This window comes from Oxyura jamaicensis, chromosome 26 (genome assembly GCF_011077185.1).
Source record: "Oxyura jamaicensis isolate SHBP4307 breed ruddy duck chromosome 26, BPBGC_Ojam_1.0, whole genome shotgun sequence".
Taxonomy (NCBI): Eukaryota; Metazoa; Chordata; class Aves; order Anseriformes; family Anatidae; genus Oxyura; species Oxyura jamaicensis.
Genome location: NC_048918.1, coordinates 111,885 through 128,649, shown reverse-complemented (window position 1 = coordinate 128,649; position 16,765 = coordinate 111,885). Strand labels below are relative to the sequence as shown.

Here is a 16,765-nt window from a genome sequence, read left to right as displayed (position 1 = left end):
GAAGAGCAGCTGAGGCAAGAATATGCCCAAGAATATGCAAGGTGGTGTTAATATATCTATAGACCAGACCAGTGTAAGTCACTGTTTTTTTGTTTGTTTGTTTGTTTGTTTGTTTAGAAAATAGCCTTTATCAAAATTAATCTATTGGCAGCATATGAAAATGGGTTGAATTCCACAAGAACTTCATAACAAGCTAGCTCAGACATGACTGTGTGTGGCTTTCTGGCTGAAATGAAGGCTTATCCCCTCGGACCAGTTCGCGTTGTGTACATGTAATGACATTTTCTAGCAAAAGACCTTTCTGTAGATACACCCAAACCAGTAAATATGTATTTTTATTAATGTTATCTAGTTTCACATGAGGAGGAGCTGTAAGATCCTACTGCTGATAAACGTATTCTGCTGTAAATACTGTTTGTCTTCCTAAATTACCCTTCCATTTATCTCATGTTGGTGAAGTTTCTTCCAAATCATAAAGGCAAGAATATGTTACTTTTCTTATGTGAGATTTAAATCTCAGAAACAATGATAGCATCTCAGATGTAACACCTTACTTCATGTTGGTCTGGTCTTAGATTCTAGTCTGGCCACGTTTTAAAATGGAAGACTGTTTCACAGTAATTGTGCAGGTGTTAGGTGCCTTCTTTTGGATCCCGTCTTGGCCTGCCTGTTTAACGTAAAGTCAATGATCTCTCCTTCCTTTTATAGAAGATCTGATGAATGTAAAAGTTAACATGTATCTTACAACTATTGCACATGAATCGTACCTTCTTACTGCAAAAACAAGAGAATTGCAATGCAACATGATTTTTCATATACATATGAACTTGGAGTAGGGAAAAAAGTAATGGAAGACAATTCAGCTTTCACAGATGTGTGTATGTGCGCTAATATAGTGACACTCAGAGCGGATTCAGGATTTAATCTTTGTTGGGAACAATGAAAATGCTGACTTTGTGCTTTTGAATAACTAAAATGTCGTGTGGCTGTGTTCAAGCATCCTAAAGCTGTCTGTGGAAATAGGTTTCTTTTTTTGGCAGAATATGATTGCCTCTGCTCTGACCTCTGCCTTTTGTCACAGATACATCACATAGTCTCTTTATAAAGCCAAAAGGAAGCTGAAAATTGCAAAGTTATTATGTTGGGATGACATGATTCTTACGGTATGTGATTTTATAAAGCATAGTGGTGGGCCAGAGCCCATGTAATAAATGCCTTGAATAGAACAGGTAGTGTGTCAAAGACAAGTGCTGAATACCACATTTACTTTGCAGGAGGTGAACCTATTCTTGAATAAATCCTTTATTGCCAAATCTGTCATCTGTAATTATTTTCATATGTCAAATATAACTTTGGTATGAAGTTGAAAGATCCACTAAGATTACAAGGTTGTCCAAGCTGCATTCAATCTAATGGTGAATTTTGTTTTTTTAAACTGTGATTATTTCAAAATTTAAATCATGTTTCAAGTGCACATTATGTGATAGGAGGAAGGGTCTGGTTAATGTTGCAAATATCAATTGAGAAGGGAGACAAGCATGGGAAATCAGCATCTCAAAGAAGTCTTTAAAGTGAACAGCAGCAAGTAAGCTTAGAATTATTTCCTTTGTTTGTATCTTATCAGGAAATTAACAATCAGCTAATTTCAGTTATAATGCATTAGATGTCTTTAAAATGAAGCAAGTGATAACTGTACACGACAGATATATTTTAGAGCAACTCATGTTAAAACTCATGTGATGTGTCTTAGCTACATGCATGAATTCAATAAAGCACATCAACACCACTGATACCCTCTGTAACCAGAATTCCTTGGTTCAATCTTCTAATTTTCTGCTGAGTGCTAAATAAGTCACTTCTCTCTTTTGTGCTTCAGTAGACAGAATAAGGTTTACCAAAAAGTATGGCTCAACACTGTTTTGCTCAATGCATTTATTTAAAGCCTCTGCCCTTGGGGAGAAAGGGCTATTAGTGAATTGAAGCTTTTCTGAGCATAAAACCCTAATGATTAGGGGAAGATACTAAAAAACATGACTTAAACATTAAACAAATCCCACCTGGGTCTGAGAGCAATCAGGAAGAAAATATTTTCCCTTTTAGCCAACAAAATATCCTGAGACTGTTGCCGTGTCCTTATTTCTTTAGGTAAAGATAAGTCTTCCCTCGATAATCAGTTTCTAAAGGGAAATTTGGGGGCGAGAGGAAAAGAAGGATTCGACAGGAGGGGCGGCCACCGGTCTGCGAGCTCCCGGAGCTGAAGAGAAACCCGCAGCCGTCCATGGGGGCCTGGGCGGCGGCAGGAATAGGTGCGTTGGGCAAGGGTGGGACAAGGTGACCTATCAATCAGCGGAACTGCGCCTTCTGATTTGTCTCTGGGCGGTGTCATGTGGAAGGGACTGCCTGTATATAAGGGCGGGCGGGGCAGCCGCCAGCCGCCATTTTGTCCAGTGAGGAAAAGCGGAGCGGGAGTTTCGTTGAGGGTCGAGTCGGCTAAGAATTTAGCGCGGGCTCCCTTCGCGCGCCCTCCCTCTTAGCATCGGTGAGGACCTTCACCTCGGAGGGCGGGGTGGGAGCGGACCCGCGGTCCCGTCTCCGGCAGGGCGGATGGAAGCTGCGGGGCCCGGTGGCGGCAAACAAAGAGCCGCCGCCATTTTGTAAAGCTGGGCCGCGGGCGGTGGCTGCCTCTGCGCTGAGGACAGCCGGGCGGGGAGAAGGCGAGTAGGCTACGGATTGCCTTGGAGAGCCTGCTCGCCGTCCTTTCTCCGCTGCTGTGGCCAGTGAGGCGAGGTGTGGCTAGGCGGGAAGCGGCTTGGGGGTCGCGTGGCGCCGTCCCGCCAGCTCCGGCGGAGTGCTGCTTCCCCACGCCGCACACGCAGCGCTGAGGAGACGCTACAGCGACATCCGGCGAGGTCTCTCGGCATGGCCTCTGCCGCTAATGGCGCTGCTTCTCGCCCCGGCATGGGCAGCTTCCCCCGGCTCCTGCTCGGAGAACAATGGAGCACTGCTCCAGCGCAGCGCTCCCCCTGCAGGCCCTGCCCTTGGGGCTGAGGAAGGGGGCGCAGAGAAACATTTCTTTTCGCAGTAGGGGACCATAGAATTAAACTAAAATCCCTGAAATAGTGAACTCACTCACGATGACGGTGTACCAGCTACTTTCTTTACTTGCCTTTAAACATGCCTTCACCCATCACGTTCACAGAGGCTAATGTTTCTATCCTATCAGATTATGTCATGGTTGAAACTTTTAGGAAAAGCGGCTCACTGTGTTATTTCTCCAGCAGTTGAATAAATGCTTCGTGGTTATTAAGTATATATGAGCTTTTTTCTTTTTTCCTTTTTTTAGCAATGCATCGTGACTCTTGTCCACTGGACTGCAAGGTTTATGTGGGTAACCTTGGAAACAATGGCAACAAAACTGAGCTAGAGCGAGCTTTTGGCTACTATGGACCACTGCGCAGTGTATGGGTGGCAAGAAATCCTCCTGGCTTTGCCTTTGTAGAATTTGAAGATCCACGAGATGCAGCTGATGCAGTAAGAGAACTAGATGGAAGGTAATATGTGCTTCTTGTGTGTTTGGTTTGCCTAATGAAAATTAGAGAAGTTATGGCTTACGGTAGTTTAAAATGGGGAAGCTTCAACTGGCAATGGAGTGCTTGACTCATCTGTTACGCTGTATTCGTGGAGTGATAAAAGAGTAGTAGTGCAGAAATAGCATTGGGACAGTTAATTTTGTATTTTAGAAAGGAACTCTTAAGTTAAACATGACTTGGACTTAGTGGTCTGCATTAGTTAAATTCAAGATGGTTGTCCAGTAAAGAGGCAAAACTGATCAGAGAGACACTTCCTAGTTCCTTCTCTGCTTGCCTTAATAGCACAGTGAACTTTCAGAACTGGCCAGACCTTTTTTCTCTTTAGCTGTAGCTACTTTTGTAGACTCTCTGTATCCTGCATACCTGGCTAATATGTATATACAGAATGCTTTTAACCCTTGTTGTCTATTTGTTTTTTCCCCTCTGGCTTTCTAGGTGTGTTCTTTTTTTTTCTAGATACAGCTGTCCCTGGTAATGTAACCAATGTCAACCTCTTTTCCCAGAACCCTCTGTGGGTGTCGTGTCAGAGTTGAGCTCTCCAATGGTGAAAAACGGAGTCGGAACCGTGGTCCACCTCCATCCTGGGGCAGACGTCCTCGAGATGACTATCGCAGAAGAAGTCCTCCTCCTCGTCGCAGGTACCCTAGGTCAAAGTACACTCATAGAGCTGTTGGCATTGTTACCACTTAGCATCATAGAAGCAGGCATTTTAAAAGCATGTTGAAGCATTCATCTATCTGATCACAATTTGGAGATGCCAAATGCTTAAAAAAACAAAGGGGAGGGCACAAAATCAAGGTGAACATAAGTTGTGTTGAATGTTGGCTTTTGTCCTTAGGTTCACTATGCAAGTTGATAGTCAGCGCCCTCTGTCCTGGATTTGTCCTCGTTCTTTCTAAAATCTGCTCATCTTCTAGTCACACTTTCCCTTTCTTCCCCATACTTCAACTTAGGTTGTTCCTTTCCTTTATTCCATAATGGCAAAACATGACATACAGCAGCTAAGCATTTTCATGCAGATGTTTCTCCACTTTGTTTGCGCAGTTTAAATACTTTGTAAGTAGGCAGCTGTTTAATAATAGATCACGTAACAGTTGCTCTAAACATCTAGAATCTTTACACTTTTGCATCAGTTTGAAATTAAAGCATCATATGACAATTCTGTCACTTGAGGTTTGCAAACCCAACTCTTAAATATAGCAGGATTTCTAGTAACTGACGCATTCTTGGACCCAGACTAGCTTGTCTGGTGGTTAAGTCTGCAACGTGGTTTTTACAGGACTGAATTTACCTGTTGCAGGTGAGTGAAGTCCTCACAAGTCAGAGTTTCAAGCTTACCCTTTTGCTGTTGAAAAATAACACATTAGGAGTATTTGTTAGCTAATAGATGGTTGTACTGATGGCTTGTTTTTCATTTTTTTATGCTTTTTTGCCCATCTATTAATAAAAATGAACCCGTTACAGAGTCACCATCATGTCTCTTCTCACCACCCTCTGAGTCTGCATTAGCCAGTCAACTAGCCCTTTCAGCGTCATGTGACCAGCGCGCCCCATTCAGCTTGGCTGGTGTCGTTTCACATGACCCAGGCATGGCCAGTCGTCAGGTTGCACCGCCCTTTGGTTCCCGAGCATGCTGTTTTCTCTCAGCCTTCTCTCCAACCTTAACCAAATCGGCAGCAGCCACCTCGACCGCCCACACATTCCCGGCCAATCAGCTCAGCTGTTTATTTACCAAATGTCTTCACAACAACTACAGCAGCAGCCTTCGGCTAACAAAAAAGCAGGAAAAATCCACAACACCCCCTTCGCCAACCAACTAAATACAACGCAACATCTGGCAAAACCTTTTCAGCAAATTCTTCTTGGCAGTCAGTCCGGCAGCCTCACCTCACCATTTCTAGCTTGTTGAAACCAAAAACTAGTAAGTTTTTCCTGCTTATACAGTTTACTGCTGGTTAAAATAAGGAGTAAGCGGCTTATAAGTAATTACTTTTCTCAATCAAAGGCTGGCTGTGCATAATTGAATGGTAACGTACATATGTTGCTTGAGAAAACTTTTAAGGGTGATATGGAAACTCTTACACTGTGAATAATGTAAAACCCAGTATATTTGCATGTGAGATGCCAAACTAAATTTTAATAAAGCTCTAACAAACTTAGCTTTTCCTTGCCAAAAAAATCCTATCACCTTTAAATGGTTTTACTAACAGTTTTCAGAACTTAAAACAATTACTTTTTGGGATGAACTGGGCCGAGCTAAGTTTTTTTTTTTTTTTAAAGAAAATAGTCTAAACACACTATGGCATTAAAAATGACAATCACAAATATGCAGTTCTAATGTAGCACTTAATGGCGTTATCAATATTTACACTGAGCGCGTTTTCACTTTTTTCCACTTGGTATCTCTTATGTCTTGTCATGGACCTTTTTGGCTTGCATGGGTTCCAAAACATTTGGTCTGTGCTATTTTTTGGAACCACTTGTGGGACTTTGGTGTGGTGTTCTGGGCAGTGTATTTAGTTGAAATGGAAGTGTTGCATTGGACAACTCTGCTATGAAGCATTCTTAGTTAAAGTGAAATCATGGTTGGAAATGTGCTGTTCACACTGAGCTTTGTTTTACTGCTTAATCTTTCCATGCCTTTTACTGGATGATGGATGCCAGTTATTCTTGGCACGTTCCCAGGGCCCAACAGTGAGTTTGACAAGTTGGGAAATGCCTCACCCTATTAATGCTAAAAGAATTGATAAAAAGCCTCACATTTCTTTTTACGGTTCTAGATCACCACGAAGGAGAAGCTTTTCTCGTAGCCGCAGCAGGTATGCATAGCATCAATTACTAAGTATTGGACCACTTCGTCCAAGGGATTTAAAAAAAAAAATCAGTGTTTGGATTGTATTAGTTTTCAAGATAGACATTAACTCGATATATTGGAGAAATGAATTTTGGTACTGTTATTGCTTGCCTAGTGTTAATATTACATAGCTATGTGAGATTCCAGGGTTATCAATTAAAGCATTTTAAGAATGGCAGTAGTGAGTTTTCATGTTATGCAGTGGTCCAGCATCCCCTTCTGTTTTCTTATGAAGTTTCCATGTTGATAACAGTTCTCTGGATGCCCTGAGCCACAAGTACAGGTGATAAGCAAGAGACTGGCTAGTGAGTGTTCTGTTGTCATGTGTTGCAGAGTGTTAGGTGGTAATGACACACAGTTTCTGCAGTCTTTTTCTGTAGTGTGGGATTGTGCATTCGGGTAAAGGATAAACATACTGTACATATTGATACCCTGTCAGTTATGCTGTAGCAGTGTAACTTGATATCTGACTGAACAGGTTTAAACTGCTGCAAAGGAATAACTGTTGTAAACAACAGCTTCATCTGTATCGTATGGCACAAGCTGATTATTTTTACCATAACCTTTGAAAGGTTTTTGCTGGATGAATAGTCGAAAACTGTAACTTTCTAAAGGGAATATCTTGAGGTAGTAGCGTAATGACCTAGTTCAGCTTTGTTTTGATGCTACAATCATCTTGCTTTGTAATCTCCAACAGGTCCCTCTCCAGAGACAGAAGAAGAGAGAGGTCACTCTCACGGGAGAGGAATCATAAGCCTTCTCGTTCCTTTTCCAGGTCTCGCAGGTAGGATGAGTTGTATAGTAGGCTTTTTGAGTAGATCAGTAAAAATGGATCTGTTTCCCTGTCTTAGTAATACTAAGATAAGTTGTGGTGGAGTTAGTCTGAGGGTTTTTACCTTGAATTAAATGCAGTGTTTTAATAAATTGAATGGTATTTTAAAATGCTTATCTGTAATGCACTGAATTGGGCTGGGAGGTTCGGAACAAAATATGCTGCCCTTGGCACTCAGTAACTAATGTATGTTTTTTTCTTCAGTCGCTCTAGGTCAAATGAGAGGAAATAGGACTTAAAGGAGGAGCTGTGTACAGGAAGTCATTAGATCTGAGGACAGGAGTATGTACAGAACATTGTTTTGAAACTTCATAAAGCTTGGTGCATTTTTAAAATGTTTTAGCTGTTGAACTTACTTTGTTCATTGTATCTTGTAACAGGTGGCAAATGTAAAGATGTGAATCTGTATATGGTTCTAAGCAGATCATATGATTTGTATTATTAATCACTTTTTACAATGTACCCTTATACATAAGTTTTTGTTTGTGTTGAATGGTAATCAGTCCTGCATAGATAGAATGTTTCTGGTCTTGACATTCTGCAGTGTATTTTGCTGGGGTTCAGCTTGTGGAAGCAAGCAATTAAGACGTTTGCAGAATGATGGCTGTGATGGCTGTTTGTGTAGAACAAGGTGTAGATGCTTCATAGTACAGTACAGTTCTCAGAAGTAATAACGTTGAGCCAGTGGCATGTAAAGCTGCAGTTTTATCCAGAGCTTTAGTTCCAACTTCCATTATCTGGAACTGAGCTACTTTATAATATGAAAAACTTCTAGCTGTAAGGTCAGATAATTTTGTACTTCATATGACTAGAGTACTTCTAAAATAGATGATAGCTTGACTGTCTGTTCCAGAATCTCTGAATAGACCAAATGTACCACAGAACTGACACCTGGAGTGGATGTGTTGAATGTGTAATGGTACATTGTAAAAGTTATGAATTAAACATTTCTTTTCTGTACAAGAATTTTCATGTCACTTGTAAAATGTCTTTTTGTGAGATCCTTGGGATTAAAGTTTTGGTTACAACTCGTTGTTCAGTATTTAACTCAAGTACCTGCTATACCTTTGCACTACAGAACATGCACTTGGCTCTTAAGAGTTGGATCCCGGTTCCAGTTAAAAGCACTGCAGTATGGAGAAACCCTTTATTCACCACATCTCCTTGTAACACACCTATAACAGTAAGCTGTTAAAAATGCTGTTCAGGTTGTAAGGTGCAGGTCACTGTCTCCATTTAATTTGAAACTGACTTTGTTCCATACCATCTCACGTTTTGGGTGGGCAGGGCCTATTTTCCTATCCCTGGCATATAATTCCAGCCTAGGTGAGCTTAGAAAATTGCAGCTTGACTTCTTGCCTAATGGTGAGTTCTGTAATGCTTACTCAGAAAACTAACTGGAGCTTGAAAAGTTCATAAAGTTTTTTTCTTGCATCCTATATATGGATTGGTACGAACTTGAGATGCGAATATCAGTTTTGAAACTGTTGGTCTATTAACAAGCTTTGCATGAAGAGTCTACTCAGTGTAAAAACCATAGCATGGCTCAAATGTAATGAGAGCTCCCAAACTGCCTAATGGCTCCTTTTTTTTCTGTATCCAAGAGATGAGCTACGTCAGTTCTGATCATGTGCATTTAGATTAAATCCATCCTACCCAACCAACCTTGTGTTTAATTTCCTTCACTTGTATCCAGCTGGGGGTAAGTTATGGCAGCAGCTTTGGATTCAAAGCTGCTAGAAGGAAGTTCTGTTGCTTTGCAGGCTGCCTAGAAAGGACATAAGTGAAAGGCGATTATATGCAGTAAGCAGTTGTCAGTGGCACCAGAAGTGTTGCAAGCTTGGCTCCTGGTGTATGGTGTCTATCCTTTTTATTTTTTTGCAATTTCTTAGTACTCTTGTTGAAGAGTTTAATGGAACCACTGGCCCAAACTCATATGAGCATAAGCAACCTTCTGTTCACAGAAAAGCAGGAAAGGTGTGGGTTGTGCAGAAGGCATACACAGGCCTAAAATCACTTTACACATGGAGGGCAGGAAGCTTAAAAGTTACGGATGTATGAGCTCTGCTAATTTTACGGTGTGATTATTCCTATGCGGGAGTGCTGCTAGTAGAAAACAACCGCTGCCGATCAAGGTGGAAGATTAAACGTGGCCTATAATTCTTGATGCAATGCTTTTAAGAGGCAGGTGGTATGGCCTGTTCTGTTCTCTTCCAGGGAAAGTGGAGCTTGTGCATCAGCTGAAGCACATGGAAAGCATCAGGCTCCAAGCTGAAGTGGAGCTTTGAGTCTTGAGGCAGGCTGGAGCGGTGTGCTGCCATGCACTGTCATGATCCCCCGGCAGAGGTCAGGGTGGCCTCGTGGCTGGGTGGCGCTTGTGCCCTGCAGACCAACAGCTAATGATTCAGAATCAAGTTTGGTAGTAAAATGTTGTCAGACCGTCTCCTCTGGGGATGTTTGTTAAATGGAAGGCAGCCAAGGGCTGAGATGATATCATGTGCCACACGCAGCTGTGTTCCCTTTTTTAATATGTGCTTTTACCAGGGCTTGATTTATGGAAGGGTTGCACTTCTTGTTGCCTGGGAGCCAGTCTCTGCTGGCATCATGCTTCTTCTCATGGTTAAGCTGGGAGAGGGAACAGCAGGGGACAAGTAGTCTACAGTAGTTTTAGCTGATGACGAGCAAGGAGGGTAAAAAATCCGCAGCCCTGGAGGTAGTGTGTGCTATGGAGAAGCAGATCGTGGTTTTCATGCACAAGGACTGCAGAACTGGGAATAGTTGTCAGTCTCAGGTTGATGACTTCATATTTTACTCATTTGAATGAGGAAGGTGGATCCGGACTGTTTGGTATCATGCTACTGTTTTTATCTAATCAGGTGTTTTTTTTTGATGGGGATCAAAATCAGCAGCTTTTAGTGAAAAATTGGGTTGATTTCATGGTACTCATGCTAATGTGTAAAGCTGTGTTTCTAATTTGGGGAGAGGTTTACAACTCCTCCTTTTTGCCTGTCAAACATCCTGAGGTTAGTATTATCTGAGTTCCTCAGATGTACATCAGTTCAATGTCAAAGCACATCTAGAGGCATTTTAAACTATGTAACTACCCTGTGTTCATGTGTGGTTTGTTCTTTTCTTGCACTGTCCCTATGGAGAGTAGTGTTTACAAATGGTTTGTTAAGAAAGGGATTTTTTTTTCTTTTTATGTACATGCTGCTTTTTGCTTATGGCAGAGAAGGTAATTTTAAGAATGTGTCTTGCACTAAGGAAATGGAGAGGTTAAACACTTTATTTCAATGGGATCTGTTCCACCAGCCTTAGATACGTTCTGCTAGCCAGGTTCATGCTTGGGTGAGCAATTGCAGCCTTCTAAAATAGTAACAGGGATTCCAGTTAGCAAAACTCTGTTGCAGCTGCATTTGGGGAGCTGCTGCAGTTTGCCTCCAAAATGAACATGTTTCTAGAGCTGTGCTACTCTGTACTCCAGCCCCACCAAGAACTAAAAATACATTCCTGAGAGAAATCACTTGCATGTTTGTACTCTCTGTTCTTGTATTTCTTGTCATTTGGAGTCAAAACATCAGAAAAAATGCACAGTGCCCTTGGGTCCTCCTGCAGCAGTCCACATTGCCTTGACTGACAGTTGAAGCATTTCATCTCAGTGTCTGCACTTCTGTGGGGACCTGTCAGCAGAATTCACTAATGGAAGTGAAGAGTACCCTAGCAGTTCTGCACTGTGTTTCTTTTGCTATTAACATGACTTCTTTTCAGACAGATTTCCAATATTACTCTTTGACTTACAGTCCCATCACCACAGGATGTCACAGTGTCCTGTCATCATGTGACATAAATTTCTACAAAGCATCTGAACATTTGACCAACTTTCTCCTATTTCTGCTGGTCTTAATCAGTGTTCCCATACCCATGTTCAAAATATGTCCCACACCCTGGGGTCACTGTCACCATCATGAAATTTCCTACTTTGGTGCTGATGTAGCACAGTATCACTTAAATAGAAAAGGAAAAAAAAAAAAAAGGGAGTGCCAACCCCTTATGCAAACAAGGCTAAAGGGCAATTCCAGTAGCTCAGGTTTGACCTTAGAGCCCACAGTGAAAGTACCTGGCATATGAGAGACAGAGAAAGAAAGAGAGACCTGCTATAAATGGAGACCTGCTGTTTCTCTGTCACTGCAATGCAGCTAGCTCCAGTTTCACAACTCAACCTGCCAAAAATAGGCAAAGTAGAGTTTTCACTTGAAAACTGTTAAAGTCATTTCATAAAACAATTGCTGAGGTTGAAGCAGAATCCTGACCTGCCGGCCTTTGTAGAAAGATTCTGAGTTCCTAGAAATATTGTTACTGTTTCACTTTTCTGTTTCATTTCTGAAATCTCACTTAAGCTGTTCTCATGGGTTGCTGAAGCACTACCATTATATATATTACCAAATAGACTATGCAACAAGAACACTATGTTACCAAGTGATTCATACATCTATTATTTAATAGTTTTAGTAGCTGACATAGCTATTAGTTCAACAAATCTTCCCACTGACTCAACAGGTGTGTTTCTACTTAGTCCTTAAAGTAGGATTGTTGGACTTTAGCTGTTTTTCTTTCTTATTCTTTTTTTTTTTTTTTTTAGGGAGTAAATCCAAAAAGGGAAGTGTCTGTCCTCAGCCACATTCTGCCACCACTTCCAGTGGTGTTACTCCACAGCTTCCTTGTGTTATCCTAGGATTAATCCTTGTACAATCAGATTAAGACTGTTCTCCACCTGCCTGTGGTCAACATATGAATGTGCTGCTGAGTTGTGAAGCAGATGCATTGCCATACCAGGGCCTGGCACAAGCAGCCAAACTGCCAGCCATTGTAGCACCTCTGTCATCATGCAGCGCCCTGCAATGTGTGCCTTTGTGGGAAAGGCCCTTGGAGAGCTGCAGCTTCTGCATCTGGAGCAGCGGTATCAGGGTGGAGCGGCAGTATCAGGGTGGGGCACCCTGTCACCCTGGGTGTCACTTTTTAGCCGGCTGTGAGATCGCTGCTGCCAGCTGTGAGAGAGGAGCATTATCTCTGCCGTTTGCATAGGCTGCTTTGCTTATGAATATTCAGGAAACTACGTGAGCTTGTTGACAGCAGTGTGTCTGCGAGGAAGCTCCATTGCTCCACCCAGAGTTTCCCCCACTTCTGGAGACAGATTTGGAGTTCTTGTTTGCTCTAAAATATTTGCAGTCTCTCATTTCTGACTAATACTGACATTATTTGCTGTCACATTAAAGCACAGTAGGTTACTGCAGAACACCATCCAGCTGGACGCAGTGCTTCCTGTTGCTAGCAAGCGGTGAATTGATAGTCTTTTCATGTATTACTATTATAAGCTTTTTGGGAGGAGGTTTCCACAGCAAGAGATAGGGTTCAGGTGTGGTATGCTGGTGCTCCTGCCAATATTAATTCTTCTAATTGCCTGGTTAACATGTCCTGCACAGAAACTCATGGTTGAATGTTCACCAGCTTTGGTATCAGGAGTTCCCCTGCAGCATGTCAGTTTGATAGGGACCAGTGAGGTATTTTTTGACAAATTCCATGAACTTTGTCAGGTTTTCATGCTTCCTGTTTCATAGCCTCTCTCTGTCTCCCTCCTTCTGTCTTTCAGGAATATTAAGGTTGTTATAGATCTTTTGGTCTTCTACAAAGCCCAGGTTTGTTACAGCAGGACAGGAAGGGCTCTGACACAGGGTCACTGCTGGCAGGTAAGTATGGAAAGTTTTTAACATCCCTGTTCCATTACTGACAGCAGCTTCAAGATTCAGCAAATTTCCTTCCCTGGTTCAGTATAAATTCTCACAGACAAGGCAGAGGAACTAGTGAGGGAGGCTGAAACTAAAAGGAAAAGAGTTTATATCAGTGCCAGGAAAACCCCAACTATCATCCTCCTTTGCTGGAGATGGGCAGAACTCCGCCATCCCCACGATCAAGCTCAGGCACAGCTTTGTGTGCCCATGCTCAGTACCAAGGCCATCAGGGCCCAATCTGGGGTGTATTGCTGCTGTATATGATGGACACGTAAAAAGGAAAGTGTAACCAAGCCTTTCCCTGGTGCCAAGGTGGCAGTTGTCATGTCATTGCCGATGGCTTTATTGGAAGCTGTAAATGCACAGCCATCCCCTCCCATAACCTCTGCTCCATACAGGACTGTGTAGCTGAGTCACTGTGCAAGACAGCAAGACAGCCATCTCTCTGCCTGTCCATGGTGGATTCCTGAAAGGTGTGACACAAGGGGAGAGATGCTGACACATGGTGAGATACTACTGAAGAGGATGAGAAGGCTGACAGGCATCCTCCAGAGCTGTGGCTTGGGGTTCCTGCATGGGCAAGCTCAGGTCAGGGTGTCAAGAGCTGTCGAGAGTGGAGCCATTTCTCTCACAGGAACCGTTCTGTTTGACTGCTTTGGGTGGAGAGTGCTCCACCAAATCAGGGATTGCTTTTAAAGCACACGTTGTGAGCAAGCGTTAGTCAACAGCTCTCCATAGTAACATCCTTCTCATGCGTGGCTATAAAGGGCCAGACTGTGCTCTCGGTGGATTTCAAGCAAATCCATGGTTTGCACAGAAAAGCACCCTCCATTAGCAGCTCTGTGGTACATGTGTTGTCTGGTGGGAGGAGGTTGCATGGATCGTGAGATTCCCACACCTGTGGGCCTGCAGTGGGAGATGCTGAAGGCTGGAGATCACAGATTTTGCACCACAAACCTACACACTGGTTGCTTCTGCACAACCTGTGAGGAATCCTGCCATGTGGAAGGTCCTGTTTGGGCCGCAGTGGTCCCAGTCATCCTCCCACCCACTGCCACCTTAATGGAAAGCCGTGCTTGTGTGCAAGGAGAAGCTGGCTTGAGACCGGGAATCTGAACATTCTGGATTGACCTTTTTCCCTTCAAGGAATTTTTCAAAAAGGTAAGTGCTGAAGAGCCAAAAGCTGGGCTCTGTCCTGATATATCTGGGTATAAGCACTCTTGGCAGAGCAAGGCTCTGCTGTTAGCTCTGGCCACAGTCTGGAGTCCTCTTCATCTAGTGGGAACTTCAGACTCTGGAAGCAGCAAGCAAATAACAACTCAAACAAGCCCGAGTTTTGAAGCCAGGTACTCCCTGCTGCCCTTGCAGGATGATGAACAATGAGGCCCTTTGCTTAAAAAACAACAACAAAAACAACAACAACAAAAAAAACCACCACCACCACCAAAAACCAACACAAAGTTTCCAAGCTGCTCATGGAAAATCAGTGAAGCAATTACGTTAATGACTATGAATGAGGCTAAAATCATTCTTGGATGAAAATGAGTGAGGGGCTAAATGAAATGAACAATTCATAGCCTAGCTCCCAGCATATTTCCAGTATGCAAAAGCCTTGTTTTAGGAACTGTCTCATCCCTCATTTGTGCTTGCTAGGACTCTATTTCCACTCTGCTGGGTCTGGTGTCTCATCAAAATGCCTTCATAAATGGAGCAAACAAGAGCTGTATATGGCAGGAAAACACTCAACATGATCCAAGATCTTTTAGGGGCAGAGTTAATCAAGCATTCAGTGTTTTGTCATTCTTGTCTTTCTTTCCTGGGAAAATCCTATTAGTATGAAATCACTTAATTGGGCACTTCAAAGAGCTGATGGGAAAACAGCCTTCACCAGGATATAAATGCCATTCAGCTGAACACTGGGTTCATTTAGACTTTTGCTGGAGCATGAGTGTTTCATTAAGAGCCTTCATATTTCCTACTTAAAAGAAAAAAAGCTTGTTAGTAGAGATAATAATAATAATAAATCTTGGAGATTTGAATCTTGCTGAAGCAGGTTTTTAGTGCCTGCGTATTCATTGCTTTGTTTACAGCTGAGCATCTTACACCTATACTAAGTGCATATCAAACAATGATTTTCTGAGCTGGGTGATTTCACACGTGCATTGGGTATTCTTATGAGTAAAGGTTGTTTCATACCCCATGGGAGGTGGGTGACAACCCCAGCTGATCTTTGGGGTGTTGTGCGGTGCATTTGGTAGGACTGCACACTCAAGCCCAGGAGCTTGTCCTTGCTCTCCATGTCACAACCCCTGGCAGAGGGGAGAGGGCTCTTTGGGGCATGCAGGGCTCTTCATGGGGAGATTTGATCAAGGGGCTTTCTTTTAGGTTATGGAGAAATTGTGAAAGAACAGTTGAAGTGGTCTCAGTTTCCCCATTACCATATTGTTTCTGTGGGCAGAAAATTAAGCTTTTGTAGAGCTTGAGTTTATCCTGCCTTGAAGAGTAGCACAGTGTGCTAACCCGTCATTGCAAAATTCATCCCAAAAGACCTGAAGGAGGCTCATTTGCCTGGGACTTTTCCATTTGACAGAATCACAGAATCATAGAATTGTAGGGGCTGGAAGGGACCTTGAAAGACCATCAGGTCCACTCCGCCTGCCAAAGCAGTTTCTTCCAGCTAATTTGGTTATTCTAACAGGAATGTTAAATTTTCTGACAAACCTTGTTTCACTTGCACCTTCAACCATCAGATTTCCAAACCAGCCTCCCTGCTGCTGCTGCTGGGGACGACTGGGTGAGAAACACTGGATCACTTGGTTCCTATGATCACCTCTGGCTTTTGCCTGGGTAAATGTTTCCAGGTCAATCACATGCTGATATATTAATGACATTTTGTATTCAGCCTTTATAACATTCTCGCATGTAGGTCTCTGAGTGTATCTAAAGCAGTTAAGAGCTTGGGTTGGACCTGAGCATCTCACCCACCAAGAGGTTCAAGAGGCACAATGTTTTGCCAGCTTCATTCTTCAGTTTGGGGTCAGGATTACTTTAGGCAGATGCCTGTGGCTCAGCAATTCCCATCTTACCCCATTCTCAGAGTTTGAAGCCCAATTTCTTCACCCATCTCAGATGATTCCCCCCTTCCCTCTGCATCCTCCAGCACCAGGGTGCTGCTCACCACGTCCCTGGAGAGGACAAAACTCGGTCTCAGAGGAAATGTGCCCGGGCATGCTCCCCTGCCACTGCCTCGGCCATCCCAGCACTGAGCACAGGCTGACTCATGCACCTCTGCCTACTGTGAATAATTTATTTGCATACGTCTGAAACTGCTTCTTCTCCCCTTGACATCTGCTGGGACATACCTGCAGAGAACTGTGTGGAGAGGAAAAGCTCCCAAGGATTTCCCATCCCAGATGACAACAGCCTTTCTGTATTTAAGTACATTCAATGGCTTGGAAGAAGGATACTTTGAAGGTTATGAAATGTGCATTAATTTAGTATATCACTGTTGCCTTCAGCCCTTACGATCTGTTTTGCAAGCAAATTGCAAGAAAGGGTTCTCCCATGATCACACCAGGGGGGTTTGGGACAAGTGGGTGAGTCTGGGAGAGGAGAGGTGACAGCTCTGATGCTGTGGCTGTAAAAGAAGGGTGAGAAGGAAACACTCTGCCTGTCCTCACACCACTCCTGGTCCCCAGTGCTG

The 16,765-nt window shown here is 43.1% G+C and overlaps 1 protein-coding gene across 1 annotated transcript; it reads left to right on the top strand.

Moving 5' to 3' along the window:
* The first annotated feature begins 2,413 nt into the window (after positions 1-2,413).
* On the top strand, positions 2,414-8,936 carry SRSF3 (serine and arginine rich splicing factor 3). The gene is made up of 6 exons (XM_035346860.1): positions 2,414-2,539; positions 3,344-3,551; positions 4,094-4,228; positions 6,371-6,409; positions 7,142-7,228; positions 7,481-8,936. Exons 2-6 carry the CDS (start codon positions 3,346-3,348, stop codon positions 7,506-7,508), a joined length of 495 nt encoding a protein of 164 aa, XP_035202751.1. The 5' UTR covers positions 2,414-2,539; positions 3,344-3,345; the 3' UTR covers positions 7,509-8,936.
* The last annotated feature ends 7,829 nt before the right edge of the window (positions 8,937-16,765 follow it).